The following is a 14,771-nucleotide window of genomic DNA, read 5'->3' as shown; positions in this document are numbered from 1 at the left end:
TCCTACATTAATCTTAAGCATCCTAATTCTGACCATACGCAGGTCAACTTTAGGAAAAGATGATGAAAAAAACAAACAAGTTTCACGCAGGACTAAAAACCATGGGCCAGATTTTGCAATCAGGAACCTTTTGAGGTCACTAATGATAACTGCAACAAACAAACATTGGTGTATTCACTTGTGGAAGGACACAGTTTGCATGAGACAGCCTAAAGACTTCCAGTACTTCCCTTGTGAATGAACTGTTTACACAAACGTTTTGAATTGAAGCTACCACACTATTATTGTACAGATTGCAACCAAGATTGCTCTCATTTTAACTCTGTCAGCTGCCTGAAACATTTTAAACATTATTTCAACCATAACAATGATTTTCATTGTTACACACAGCCCACTGAATAAACTGATTGGTTAAATTTTAGTATATCTCAAATGTATTTGGTAATTTTGTGCGCCCATTCTATCTATCTAGAGCATTTTAATTATGTTGGATTTGCAGACTGAATGGCTTTACAGAGTTTTAAACATTTTTACCATTTGCTTTTGCTCTCTTTTCTTTATCCACGTGTGTCACCTTGACATACCTCTCCCACCCACACCTGCAGTGCTCTCTTATTCCGCTTCAACGTATCGGTTGCTCATTGATTGCAGCTGTGACTGCCGTATTTAAGTGATCTGCAGCCGTAAATCTGTAAGCTGACTATAGTGGTTGTTGATGTTATGGTAAACCTTTGCACTAAATCATTGTTTTTCTGTCTTCAAAGTGTCCCCCCTTTACTTTATGCAGCTAGAAATGTAATTTAATGCAAACAAATCCAAGAACAACTGCTTCTTATCAATGAGGGAAAAAGAAAAAACACTCAGCACATCTTATCTGCATTGCAACCAGGCACCATAATCAATTATCATTATCAAAAACTCTGTTTTAGGCATAAAAGGTTTGAAATCCTTTTGCTCAGTTTGGTTTTTATAAAGAGTGCACAGTCTTCTCTTGTTTTTCAAAGCAGCATTTTTCTCACATGACTCATCCAGTTTACGCAGGTACTTGAAAAAGTTTTGGACAGTTTAACTTACAGCATGATATGTGTTGTTGCACAGAAATAGATGCAAGCCGACACTCACGGGTCCAATTCTGTTTCACCCCTTGCCCTGAACCTATGGGTTCACTTATAGGACCAGGGTGTTGAGATTCTTTCGGGGGCAGAGGGGAAGGGTGAAGTGATAAAGCTGCTCCCCCCCTACAGATGCTTCCAGAGGGACAGTCCACAGTGGTATGCTACAAAACCACAAACAGATGGCCTCATGGGTAGGAAGACAGCAGAAGAAATCAAATCAGCATCTGTTCACATTGCATCCATGTGTGTTGCATCTTTTCACGTATTAGGAATCATGACAGCTGCTGCTGCATTAGGTTCCTGAGCTTTAAAGCCCTTGGTAACGCTGTATCAAGGGTCAAGGGAGCATTTCCAGTTACAAAGAAATGACATTCTGTCATTATGTCAACACTTGACAGTCAAGGTGTTTCTTTGAATCTCAACAAATCCCATAAAAAGAAAACAGCTACAATAAATGTACCCAGAGTCACTTTACAATGACGCACACAAACATCTTTCACAACGAGTGACTGAACCGAGAGTAAATCTTTGGATGGTAGTGTTAAAAAAAAAAAACACGAACAAACGAAAAGAGCAAACAAAAAGAACAAAAAACGGAACACCCACTTTTATAGACATATTAGACAAAAACTGCAAATATTTCTTTGTGACATTTGAAGAAGTCTATCAAGGTCCTTTTTCTTACGTTGTTTAGTTTCAAAGGTCCACACATTCTCTGCGAGGGGCCGATCAGGACTGCAGGTACCTGCAGCTTCTTCATCCTCAGGCGTGTCCTTGTACTGTGCAGGACATGGTCTTTGCATTCTCCTGAAAAATGCATGGATGTTCTTGGAGAAGATGTGGTGTGGGAGGCAGCATATGTTTCCCTAAAATCTTGATGTACTTTTCTACATGACTGCTGCCTTCCCAGAAGAATAAGTGATCTTTGCCAAGGGCTGTGATCCCCCCCCATACCGTCACAGTTCCTTGATTTGGATTTCTTAGGAATATCATTCTGGATCGTCCCTTTTTGTCAACAACAGACAAAAAAATACATTAAAAAATGTAACTTCAGTTAATTTAGCTCGGCCTATGTTAAGCTATGATGCTAACTAGCATCATCTGTCATTCGTTCTAATCTGTTTGACAATCGTCATTTCAGATGTCGCTGCCCGAAACATCAGAAACGAGCAGATGGAACCGAGACCTGCTAGAAATGTAGAGATTACGCTCCATATGAGGGCTAATGCTCAGCTAATGCTCAGCTGACTGACTGTGGTTCTCCAATGCTACACTGCAAAAACTCAAATCTTGCCAGGAATATTTGTCTTATTTTTAGTTAAAATGTCTAATTTTTAGTCAAAAAAACTCATTACACTTAAAACAAGAGTCATTACCAGAAAAAATAACTTGTTATTTGACAATTTTCACCTGTTTCAAGTAAATTTTCACTTGAAATAAGTAGAAAAATCTGCCAGTGGGACAAGATTTATCTTCTCATTACAAGCAAAAAAATCTTGTTCCACTGGTAGATTTTTCTACTTATTTTAAGTGAAAATCTACTTGAAACAGGGGAAGATTGTTGTTTTCTTCCAGTGATGAGTCTTGTTTTAAGTGTAATTACTTACTAAAAATGAGATATTTTAAATAGAAATAAGACACATATTCTTGTTAAGATTTTGAGTTTTTGCAGTGTAGCTAATCAATGGTCTGCCAGCGGTCCGTTTAGTCGACCTGGACGAGTCCTGGCTAAACTGGAGAGTGGCTTGGCTTTGGGTCGGCCTTGGGTGTCAAGAACAGTAGCTCCTACAAGCTAATTGGCTAACGTTTGTGCCTGGACCCGGCCGCGGTGTCTAATGCAATAACACTACAACAAGCCAAATTATCCTTAAAGTAAGAACATCTATCCTCCGTTGGGTCTTAATTGACAGTTTACATGTTAGGTTATGCTTAAGTGATGCTGGAAGCTGGAATTTAATTGCCACTAAAAAAAACCCAACCCAATTATGGATAAATATGTAGCTTTATATGATTTTTACCCCCCAAGCCCAGAACTTTCTTGTGATTACCTGTGACAATTTCGGAGGAAATGATATCGTCACAAAGTCTGCGTTTTCACCTTCACCAGAACTCCAGCACTTCGGTGAAAGAAAGCCGACACGCCGTTAATTCCCATTTTATTTATTTTTTGATGGTTGAGGTTCATCTTGTGATAAAATCCTCCGTTTTTATTGTGTTCGGGCCCACTTTTGGTACTCAGGCGGTGAGGTCAATGTGAATGATGGTCCTTGCAGTTTCCCCCGCAGTGATGCGATTTTTATTCCTCACTGATTTACAGATGAGTTTAATCAGGTCAGGAACGTTTCCTATCTTCAGGCCGGTTTTTGGACCGTATGAAGCAGCCCAGGATGAGAAAGAACCAACTGTGCCTGCTAATGAGGACCTTGTGGGTACACATTCCTTTCAGGATGCGTGTGCATGAAAATCTGCATGTGTGGGCAAAAGGAAAAATTGTTCTGTTCGCAGGACATGCTCTAACTCACACGGCCCTCCAAACTGAGATTAAAAGCAAAACAAAACTGTGAAATCCGTGTTTTGTTAAGTGTTATGTGTGAATTCTTGACTCCCTCCAGCGTTAAGCTCTCGTACTGGCCGTTACAAGTGTCTCTGTGTGGATGAGTTCATGAATACCTATTTGTGCATGTGTATTTTTCTGGCAAATTGTTTTTTAACCCAGCCAACTGGATAACGCCACTGTGGGCCAAGTCATTAACCGCTGAAATAAAGCAGCTTTGTTTTGTTGTCATGGTCCACAAAATTCTATTTAAAACCCGGCTCCTTTCCAGAAGGCGACAAAAAGAGGACAAAAGAAAACCGGAGGAAGCCCACTCATGGCGCGGTATCCGAAACAAGCCGCTTCTGTGCCGACACTGATCACAATTAATCAGAACCTCCTTGAGCAGAACATGACATGCTCGTTTCAAACATCCCTCGTACACACAGGCCACGACAAAAGCCTTAATTTGCGTATTGAGCAGTGGATGCTGTAATGAGGGTTCGGATGAATGGTTGGGTGGAAAGCAAGCGGAGGGATGTACAGCAATGCCACGAAACAAAACCACAACAGAAAACATGTTCTTTGGTCAGAAACTGTTAACAAAAGAAAATTAATCAGTAAAAAAGTTCTAATTGACTGCTAGAGAGAAATCGTCTCTGTAGGATTTCTGAGAAATTGACCTTGAGAAACCTTCTATACTGTACTGTCTTGATCTCAATTATTTGCTTATGTCCCCCCTCAAGCATCCATATGCACATCTATTACCCTTTCAACATATCTAATAGTGTCAATGCCATTAATTCCACCTCTCTTAGGCTCCATAAGGTATTTTAATAAATTAAAATTGAAAGCAAAAGCCATGAATTGTTTTTAATGTCTTTTCTGCGCCCCCCCTTTCTGTTATCGTCACAAAACTCTTAAAAACGCTTGATTTCACATTTATTCCTGTTGTCTCGAGGTAGTTTTAGTGCACGCCATCTGTCATTTGTCATATTCTCAAACGAATTTCTGTAATTTTTATTCATTTTCAGCTGTAATTGTGTTGGTGTACACTGGAAAAGGAGAGGCGGTTATTAATTTGGCCCTGAAGGATTCAGCCTGTCTCATAGACATACAAGGCTCGTGCCTGACACCTAGTGGCCGCATCAGGGAATGACATCCAGTTGCACTGCAGGAAACGTGCAAAAATGAAACATTATTCCATGAGCAATAAATAAAATAAATACAAACAATAATAGTTATGAAAGATAATAAGCAACAGTATAGGCTAAGAAGGATAGGAGGCCTTTGCTTGTCATTTCTGGAACCGCCCACAAGGGGCAGCGACTTTTTATTTCTACTATTGTTTTTTGCTTTTATTTATATTTTTATTTATGATGGAAAATTATAACTCAGCACAATGTATGATGGGAAATCTTTTAATTCAGGATTGTTATTGCTGTAAAACCTCAAATTAAGGCAGAATATTGTGTAAAACTGCACTTTTTAACTGCAAAACTATTTACAGCAAACTTGTCAACTTGTTCTGGAAACTTTTATTTTTCCGTCTCAGCAGAAGCAACCCAAACAACCGTATGTCATTATTCTCCCTCTGCTCACCTAACAGCCGCTTTTTATCCTTTTACTCTTCCCCCACAGCCATGCTCCGAAGTTTCTGAAGGCGAGACTTTGAATCTCCCTGCTCACACCTCAGCCTGACATTTGCAGTGAAGTGACTCAGAGCTGCTTTTATTTATCTTGCTTTTTTTTCTTCTTTCTTTCCTCCCACTGTTTGTCCCGGCATTTCAAACGAGAAGCACGGCCATCACAGATAAGGCACGGGAGGATGACATCTTTCTCAGACTTCCTGACTCGCTGCGCCTTTGGTCGCCGCTCGGACGGCTGCTTCAAGAGCTTTCACGGCCCCTCGTATCTCGTCGCGCCAAATAATCTGCAGTTGGGAGTTGCTTTGATCACACACAAAAGACACAACTGACAAAATAATGCAGACAAGACATACTTCCCGAGGCAGGCGGCTTTGCATCCTGAGAGTATAGATTTCAAACCACAAGTTCCCTAAAAGTTTTACAATGAAAAGAAAAAAAAAAACCTGCCTTCAGAAAGTTTTTGTTTCTTACAAAAGAAAACCCCTTTAGCGAGCGTGTTGTGTGTGATGCAGCTCTGTAAATCACTGACTACCACAGCGGGATGGATTACACCACACAAACGTTAATATAAACCACCCACAGGCAAAAAAAAATATCCTCAAACAGATTTTTAAAGGATGCACATGATGGTACTCATGATTATGTGATGGTCTCGTGAGCATGAGGAAAGCAGAACTGCAGGCACCAAATGGAATATAATGCATGACAGACTGAAAGAAAATAAGATCATGGATTTTAACTATAACATACTGCACATACCAAAGATTTAACTGTATTATGTCCTATACATATATATATATATATATATATATATATATATATATATATATATATATATATATATATATATATATATATATAATCTGTAGAATATTCTTATGATTAATATAAACAGGCCCAAAAAAAGTATCAATTTCTTAAAAGCACTCTAAGTCGCAATAACACTTCTGACCACATGGGGGCAGTAGATGACAGGAAAGTTATCGCCAGAACAAAGTGCACCTCTGGTGGCTCAAACTGGCATTACAACATGGCCGTCCCTACTCATTAGTACAGTATTTTCAGTAGTTCTTGTGTCAAACAGCAGATCTTTGTGCTCCCATCTGGTCTGAATTGGTAATCCTACATAGTAAGATCTGGTACTATTTCCCGATGTGGAAAAGAAATGTCTGTAACACATTTTCATCAAAATATCAGAGATTCAGAACAGCCCCCTTTTCGTGGCTTTACAGCTCTGTTCAAAACAGCTGTTTTTTTTAGGGGCTGAGTCGGCCATTCAACTCCAACCCCCTTTTTTCTACTTCTAGGTAAGCCCCATCTGAAATCTGGCCTACAACTCTGCGTATACCACTGAAGTAAAAGAATACAGCCTGATGCGACGTAGAGGGTGAGTTATTCGACTCTGATCTGTGATGTAATAGAACGCTGCCATGTGGAATAGGTGTGGATAAAGGCATGTTTACGTCATGCAAGCCTGCTGGATAGAGGCTATATGATCTGGGGTTGCTTCATTCAGGTTTAAGTACAACAATTTTATGTGTCCAAACCAAATAAGTAAAAAAAATAAGTTGGTTGAATACTTAAATGTATTGAGCGTAAAGGTTTTTCCTCCCTGGTGGTATGGACATGATATTTGTCATCTTCCAAGGTATTCAGGCAAACTTGAGTGTAAAATTGATCGTGTTTAATCCCATTGTAGCATATGCTGATGAAGACACACAGTACAAAAGCAGTTAACAAACATCCTATTACAACTTGGACCCAGTAAAACCTACCAAAATATGTCGTTTTTTTTAATAAAAAAAGGAAAAACAAAATACCATAACACTTAGTTTCTGGTTGTGTCATGATGAAGTCAATGAAAGAAAAGACATCACAACTGGAGGCAACCCACTAAAGTTATGGGGATTTTTCTTCTTATTTTTCCATTTTGAGTAAAAATAGATACATTTTATTTATATATTACAACAACCAGCAGACAACAACACATACAAAAAAAAGAAAATATCAATTATCAACCATGAGCAATGCATGAAGACACAGCTTTTCAGAGTGGGACCTATGGCACGTTTATTTCCTCACATAGATTTGCACATTTTCACAGAAGGTGCTTGTAACTTGATGAGCTTATTCTGAACCAGGCAGACTGCTGGGTGGGGTTGCCATGGCAACGGCGCAGTAACACTGCAGTTGCACGTCATCCATCGACAGAGGGCGCCACAACCGCTTGAATCTTTCCTTCCGACCTCCACAACATCAAATTACACTTCTAGTGTTTCCACATTTTATGTTCGAGTGGCTTCACGTGAGCAAATATTACACCTCAGATGGAGAAAATGTGAAATATTTGCCAGCAAATACCCACTTATGTCTGAGAGGAGCTGGGCAGGTTAACCTTGGATGTGGATGATCAAAGTGAAACATTTTCTTTAAATAAAAGCCAGTTTCCACCAAAATTAGGGGCAATGCCATGTTGGACCGCTTAAATATTCAGATATAAATTGATCAAGCTTATAAGATGGAAATGATGTTCTATGAGGCACATTCAGTCTGGACTGGAAATGATTGTTAATTTTACCTCAACCTTTTGGAGAGAAGATGTTGGCAAACATGTTCTACAATAAAATCAAGCTTTTAACAGTGGTTCTCCATATAAAAATACATACAATAACATATTTGGATCATTTAAGGGAGAAAACAATTCACGACAAGGTGGCTTTCGTAAATGTCTGAGGAAAAAGAATTGTACATTTCTTATGTTAGAACCTTTCACTTCAAGATTTTCCAAATTTGAAATCAGTAAATTTGACTTTATAAAGTCAGAATTATGTTTTTATATATTAGAAAATTCTGAATTCATTGTTATATTTTTTCTGACTTGAAAGTCAGAATTTATAAGTTGAAAGCTACAAGTTTGGACTCTATAAACTTGCAAATGTCTGACTTTCTGAAGTCAGAACTTCTGAGTAAATTCCTGAAATATTATATCATCTGGGAAATTTTTTTTCTGCATAATCTAAATAAATTTGACTTGATAAAATGTCTGAGTTTCTTAAAACTGTGCCTGAGTAAATTGATGCGATGGACTAATTGACTTAGATGCTGGAATTCCTTTCAGTCTGTCTCCATTACAGTGGCGGACCCTGCGGGATTCACTGACTTCCTAAACTACCACTCCACACCACGCGATAGTCCGCCACTTTCACTGTTTGACCATTAACTATTTTGCAACAATTTTTGTGGCTGAACCTCTTCTGGTAATGATAATTTTCCACATCAATTCACACACAGCAGATGGCGTTGAAAAGAAGCCACATATGTGAATGGCAAAGAGAATCTGAGTTTTCAACTTAAAACACCACAAACTGGCTCTGAAATTAGAATAACCCTTGGAGGCTGCGGTGAATGATTCAGATGCTTTTACCCCATCTGCAATTGATTCTTTCCTCGAATGGCACCAGTACACCACTGTATTCTTAAATATGCAAAATTGCTAATATTCCTCTCAAAGACCCCTTTTTTGTACAGATTTCATGCTAATTGATTTTTTAAAGAGTGATCCTCAAACACCAGCCTGATGAAAATCACGCGTCCGTCTTAAATCGAGCCTTCACATCCTGAAATCCTTGACGAAAACCTGCAGGCGTCCAGACTCGTGCACGAAACAAGCAAACACATGAAATGCACATAACTGTATGACATCTTGTAGTAAAAAAAAAAAAGAAAAAAAGAGGCTTTGGCACATTGTTCCTGCAGTGCAACAGCATACTTACAGCCGAGTGCTCTACAATGACATCTAAGCCAAAGGTGAAGCTTTGTACATTCAGTCCTAAACACGACAACAGCAGCCTTACAAACATCTAGACCGCCAGTTAAGTGGCTCAATTTTTTTTTGCTGTTTTCTTTTTCTTTAAGTAGATACTTTGGAGCAAATTATATATTTTACATAAAACTTTACATGTGTTGTTTATGCATGCTTGTCAACAGTTTGCGTATACACATATGTACAAATATCTGACATTTATAACTAGTTCAGCGTTTTTATGCTTTTAGAAACAATGTGGCTTAATTACATTAATAGTATGCACAAGAACAGTTTATGTTTAGCAGCAATTACTCATGTGTACATCTTAAGCGTGATTTATGGTTCTACTTATGTTCGGGACTTATGTCATAGTTGTTGTTTGTGGAGTAATTGTAATTACACCAATATGACACTAGGTGGCAGTGCAGGTTGTTTTCTGCAGGAGTGTCACTTGCAGATCCTTTTTTCTTTTTTAAAACTTCCTTTATGTAGCTCAGAGATTGTAACATAGCAAAATAAACCTATTTTATGTGAATTGGAACTAATAAATGTTCAGCGACAGTTATTTCTATTTGTCTAGCTGTCTTGTAAACACGGAAACACACAACGCCACCGCACAGACCAATCCAGGTTATGATGTAGGGTCCCCTGCATACGTTGTTGGTTCAACGTAGAAGCATAAACCACGCTTTAGTGCCTGTAAGTTGAAGAGTTAAAAAAGATGAAATGATAATAAGAAGTTGTTCCTCGCATCCCCTATCGAGAAGGCTGCAGAAAGACTGGAGACGTTTTCAAATGAGGTATTTCTGGTTTGCAATTTTACACGCTCCTAGTATCATAATAGACGAAACATATGGGCCAGGGACGTGACGATACATTTTAATATTCATAGAAAATGAGAAATACTTGTACGTAAAAGTCTGTACGAGGCAGCAGTTAGCACAAGCAAGAGGCAGGGAAGCATGAGGAGGAGGAAAGGCTATGGCAAGTGGAGAGAGGAATAAAGAGGGGCTCTCATTGGAGGGATTGGATCTGGTGTTGAATCTCCACCAGGACAAAGAAGGTGTTCATGTTCAAGATCACACCAGCGTTTCAGGCAGTGTGTCAGCATTGTCTGAGGACAGAAGTTGCCAGATCTGCCAGCGTTCCCTCTGCCAGTCTTGCCACTCTGGACTCTGTGGCGTCATCGGCGCCCCTCTGGTGGAGGCCGAGTTACTCTGCAGGCCGCTCGGCCTCCCGTGCGGACATGTTTCCAGGAGAGGGGAACTCTGGGAGCTGGCCAGTCGGTGATGGGCATTGTACGGGGGTGGCGAGCGGCCTTCGCTGAGCAGAGCGGGGCCACCTTTGCCAGTGTCCAGCCCACCGTGAGGTCTGGAGGTTGAGTTAACCCCCTGTCCACTTGCCTGCTGCAGGCCCTGTGTGCTGTTGGGGTGTTTGGTCACAGGCTTGCTGTTTAGCTGCAAGCGTGTGGGCTCTGTCACACACACACGGCTGACCGGTGGGTGGGGTCTGCACTCGGTTGTGCCAGGCACTGTCTGAGTCCGATGCAGCATTGTCTGCGGCTTGGCATCACCATGGAGTCCATCAAGACCTTCCTGTGAGCTGCGGGAGCTTCCCTCTGACATGTTGCCATAGGAACCTTGAAACAGAACATCACTTCATGAGTGGAATATTAATTATAGTTAATTAACAGGTGAAATCACTAAGGAGATACTTGACATACATTTCTTCAAAGTGAAAAGATTATTTTTTAAACCATTCTTCTATGAAACCTCAGCTGGGTTTCTGATCAACTACAGTTAAAGAGTTGAAGGAAAGAAGCTACAATGAAAATATTGAGTGATTAGCCGGACTGTAAGAGTGGTTTGTAAATGCAATCATTTTACAGTTTAATATTCCTATAAATTAAGTAATTAAAGCCACTCTATGTAGCAATACCATTAATGACCACATGGGCGCATATACATCTGCTGTGATGACAAATTGTCTGTATCAATACTGTCTTGACAAATGAAAAGTTCTTGATATGCTGCCCCCATGTGCTCAAACGTGGTACTGCAACATAGTGACATGTTAGCCCTTTGCTGTCATCATTAAGGCTTTACTAAATGTGAACAGTAAAGCCTGATTTATGTTTCTGCGTTGCAGCGACACACGTTGGTTACACACACTACGCCGTCACTGCTGCTTATACCCTGCATTATAGTGTTGCTCTGTAATAACACCACCAACCACTAGGCGGCAGTGTAGTTTCATTTCTGCATCACTGTAGCTCGAAGTTTCCTTTTGCGTACTCCCTGTGTGGGAGACGGAGCAAATGAATCATATTTTATGTGAGTTGGAGCCAAAAAATGTGGTGCATCAGTTGTGGAACTTGAAAAAGAAGACGAAAAATTTAACGGTCAACGCGACATGTAATTATAGAGGTGCATGTCGGCAACGCAGGGCTCTACGGAAAAGAGGATGGAGATTCTCATCTTATAAGGCTTATCTGTTGAAGTTACTGACCTCATGTACACAAAACGATAAACGATTTACAAACTACTTGAGTGCTACTTTACTTGGATAAGATATGAAAATGATGGAGGTATAAGTCAATTCATTGCTTGAATGATGTTGAGGCTCATAAAATGAAATAAAATAAAATGTTTTATTTTTCAATTTCTTGCAATAACATTTCAATAAATAAAATGTTATTTTTTATTCTGTTGGAATACAATTTTAATAAATTATTATTTTTATTTTTTTATTCTCCTGGAATACAATTTTAATAAATAAACATTTTTATTTTTTATTCTCTTGGAATAAAATTGGAATAAATAAAAAAAAATTGTTTTGTTGTCTTGGAATAAAATTTGAATAAATAAATATTTTTTTTATTCTCTTGGAATAAACTTTTAATAAAATGTTTTTCTTATTTTTTCTTCTTTTGCAATAAAATTTGAATATATAAAAATTAAAATGTTTTATTCTCTTGGAATATAATCGTCATGGGTTCCTACCTGTATAGGGTTGGTACTTGAGTGCAGGCTTAAGAGTACTGTGCCACGTGCCCCAAATGTTAGCATGCTCTTCTGAAAGAAGCAAATTCCTGCAGTTATTTAATTATTTGTTAAAAAAAAAAAAAAAAAAAGCACATAGATAATTGACGTCCTTTCGATTCCGATTATGAGTATGAATCGCGGGCTGTCTAGAGCACACCTTTGGAGCCCCAGGTGTCAGCTCCAGGCTCTCTGCTCCAGCCCGCCACCTGTCCAACAACAGAGTACTGCTCTGGGCCGCAGGACTGCTGCTCACTAGCCAGGCTCCCCGGTTCCCCTCGCCGCTCGCTCAGAACCGGAGAGTTGTTGTCATAAGGGGACACTTCGCCGCTTGACACCTTGTTGGAGTCGCTGGACGAATGCCGTTCGCTCAGGTTGAAGGCTTCCTCCGGCTGCAGCAAGTCAGGGCTCCTGTGGGGGGGAAAAAATCCTCATGAAAGATGGATGCAACTAAAAAGTACGAGACTGGACGCCGATGTACGAGTGCAACTCACTGTGATGCTTTTCTCCTCAGAAGGTAGTCAACCACGTCTGGGTCCGTCTCCAAAAGGCTCATTAAAACTTCGTTTTGCAAATCAGGAGGCACCTAAAACACCGATATGAGTGTGTGAAATACACAATGAGTTGGTATTCATCTTAAAAACATAAAATCGCCGTACATTTCTTAATCTGATCTTCTCATCTGACTTTTGGTGCATATTAGACAACCAGATTAAGAAACCCAATTTCTACAATGATTCTCATTCTCCGGTGCTTTTGAAAGTAAAACGTTGCCAGATCCCTGACGAACTCAGACATAAGAGGGTTACAAAACAACTTTCAGATGTCATTCATGCAACCTGAGCTGCCTTCAAATCTGTTTTTAATCATTAAGACTTAGAAAGTCAGTCCCAGTTCACTATATGCAATTAATGGCTCATCTTGGTCTTGCAGCGGGAATGTGGACCTCAGGGAAACGGCAGTCGCAGATTAAAGAACATTACTCTTTTGTTTTCAGACCTGAAATGTCCATTATTATCTTGCCTTCAGTGACGCCTTAACCGTCTGATATGCCAGGGGGGATTGCTCAACTTTAAGAGTTTAAGGCCCGGTTTCACAGACAAGGCTTATATCAAGCCAGGAGTAGGCCTAAGTCAGACTAGTAAAGCTAGGTAATTTAAGTGGCTTGCATGAGCGTGGCTTATATTTGTCTTAGTTAGTCCCAGACTGTGGAGTCCTGGAGTAAGCTTAAATGAGAACGCCTCATTAGCCTAAGTGGGAGCACAGTCTGTTAGCCTAATGGTGCTCACAAAAACCTGGAACGGAATTGAGGACAGTTTTGCTGGAGGGAATTTTGACACCAAACATGGTTGAAGCTAAAAGAACACGCTCAAAGAACTATACTGAGTATGAAAAAAAACTCTACTTAAACACATTTTGGGAAATCATGCTGTTATTGAAAGTAAAGGGCATAGTGCTGCTGTTTAACATAAGAAGAACAATGCTTAGGCTGCCATTTGCAGTGAATTCAATGCAAATGAAAATGTAACCACACTTTTGTATCTAATAGTGTTCTTTTCCCGGAGGATATTATTCTAACCCTGGAGGAAGAGCCAGTGCACAGTGACTGTGCACCCTCCACATCTGCCATGGCATCCCAGAGAAAAGATGCTGCCACCACCTTCCAGCAGAGACCAAAAAGGATGTCAATGCATGAAAAGTTAGCCTTAGAAGTTCATGAGCAGAAAATGAAATATCTGAAAGAAGAGCTTGACATGAAAATGAGAATTCTACAGGTCAAATTGGATATGAAATTAGAAGAGAGAGTTGTTCAAAGAAAGATGCATGAGATAGCTATGTAATGTAATGAAATACACTTGACAAGAGTGTGAGTATTGTAGTCACCACAACCTACATTTTAGGACAGCCTTGGTTGAGTTTCTCATTTAATTTTTCAGCACACTATTGCACTGCAATATTGCACAGCAATGTGAAAGCAGCTCTGAGTGCAAGTCCTCGTTGGACTGGCATGGGCACATCTGAATCATTCTGGTCTTCATTGGAGGGTCAGGACAATTATGCTGCTTCAGGTAGTTGTGCAGCTTCAGGTAGTTGTGCAGCACAGTTGTAGCAATGATCACCTTGCAGCATCTTCTTGGCTGAAAACGAAGTGTATTGCGTAAACACTGGAATTGATTTTTCCACACCCCAAAGATACGCTTGATCATCCCTTTAGTGCGAATATGAGCTTTGTTATATCTTTGCTGCTCAGTTGTTGTAGGATGTGGCCAAGGCCTGAATAAATAGGAGCATATCCACTGTCATCAAGTAGTATTCCGCTATGTTGCCCTCTCTCAAACTGAGCACACAATGAAGAGTTGTGAAAAATCCTTGAATCATGTGTTGCTCCTTTCCAACGGGCAACAATGTTTGAAAACTCTAAATTTGGAGTGCATACAGCCTGAACATTGATGGAAAACCAGTTCTTACGGTTCCTGTACTCCTCAGCATCAGGAGTTGATGGACACTTGATTTCAACATGACATCCATCTATACAGCCAATCACTCCTGGGAAGTTCCATAGTCCATAGTCCATATTCCATATTCGTAGAATCGCACTTTATAGTTGGCTTGCTCAGCAACATCAGG

General features: G+C 39.8%; 1 protein-coding gene across 2 annotated transcripts in view; it reads right to left on the bottom strand.

Moving 5' to 3' along the window:
• Nucleotides 1-6,979: 6,979 nt before the first annotated feature.
• Nucleotides 6,980-14,771, bottom strand: part of LOC133424884 (rho GTPase-activating protein 6-like) — a 117,085-nt gene continuing 109,293 nt past the window's right edge. For both annotated transcript variants that reach the window (XM_061715453.1, XM_061715454.1), the window contains exons 11-14: nucleotides 12,638-12,729; nucleotides 12,304-12,554; nucleotides 12,105-12,176; nucleotides 6,980-10,741 (exon numbers count right to left, since the gene is read on the bottom strand). In XM_061715453.1, the coding sequence (XP_061571437.1) occupies nucleotides 10,182-10,741; nucleotides 12,105-12,176; nucleotides 12,304-12,554; nucleotides 12,638-12,729 (975 nt within the window). In that variant the 3' untranslated portion in view covers nucleotides 6,980-10,181. The remainder of the gene's footprint in view (nucleotides 10,742-12,104; nucleotides 12,177-12,303; nucleotides 12,555-12,637; nucleotides 12,730-14,771) is intronic.

Source organism: Cololabis saira, chromosome 24, assembly GCF_033807715.1.
Source record: "Cololabis saira isolate AMF1-May2022 chromosome 24, fColSai1.1, whole genome shotgun sequence".
In the NCBI taxonomy this organism is placed as follows: Eukaryota; Metazoa; Chordata; class Actinopteri; order Beloniformes; family Belonidae; genus Cololabis; species Cololabis saira.
The sequence above is the reverse complement of the archived record's forward strand: the minus strand, read 5'-3'. Positions and strand labels throughout refer to the sequence as shown.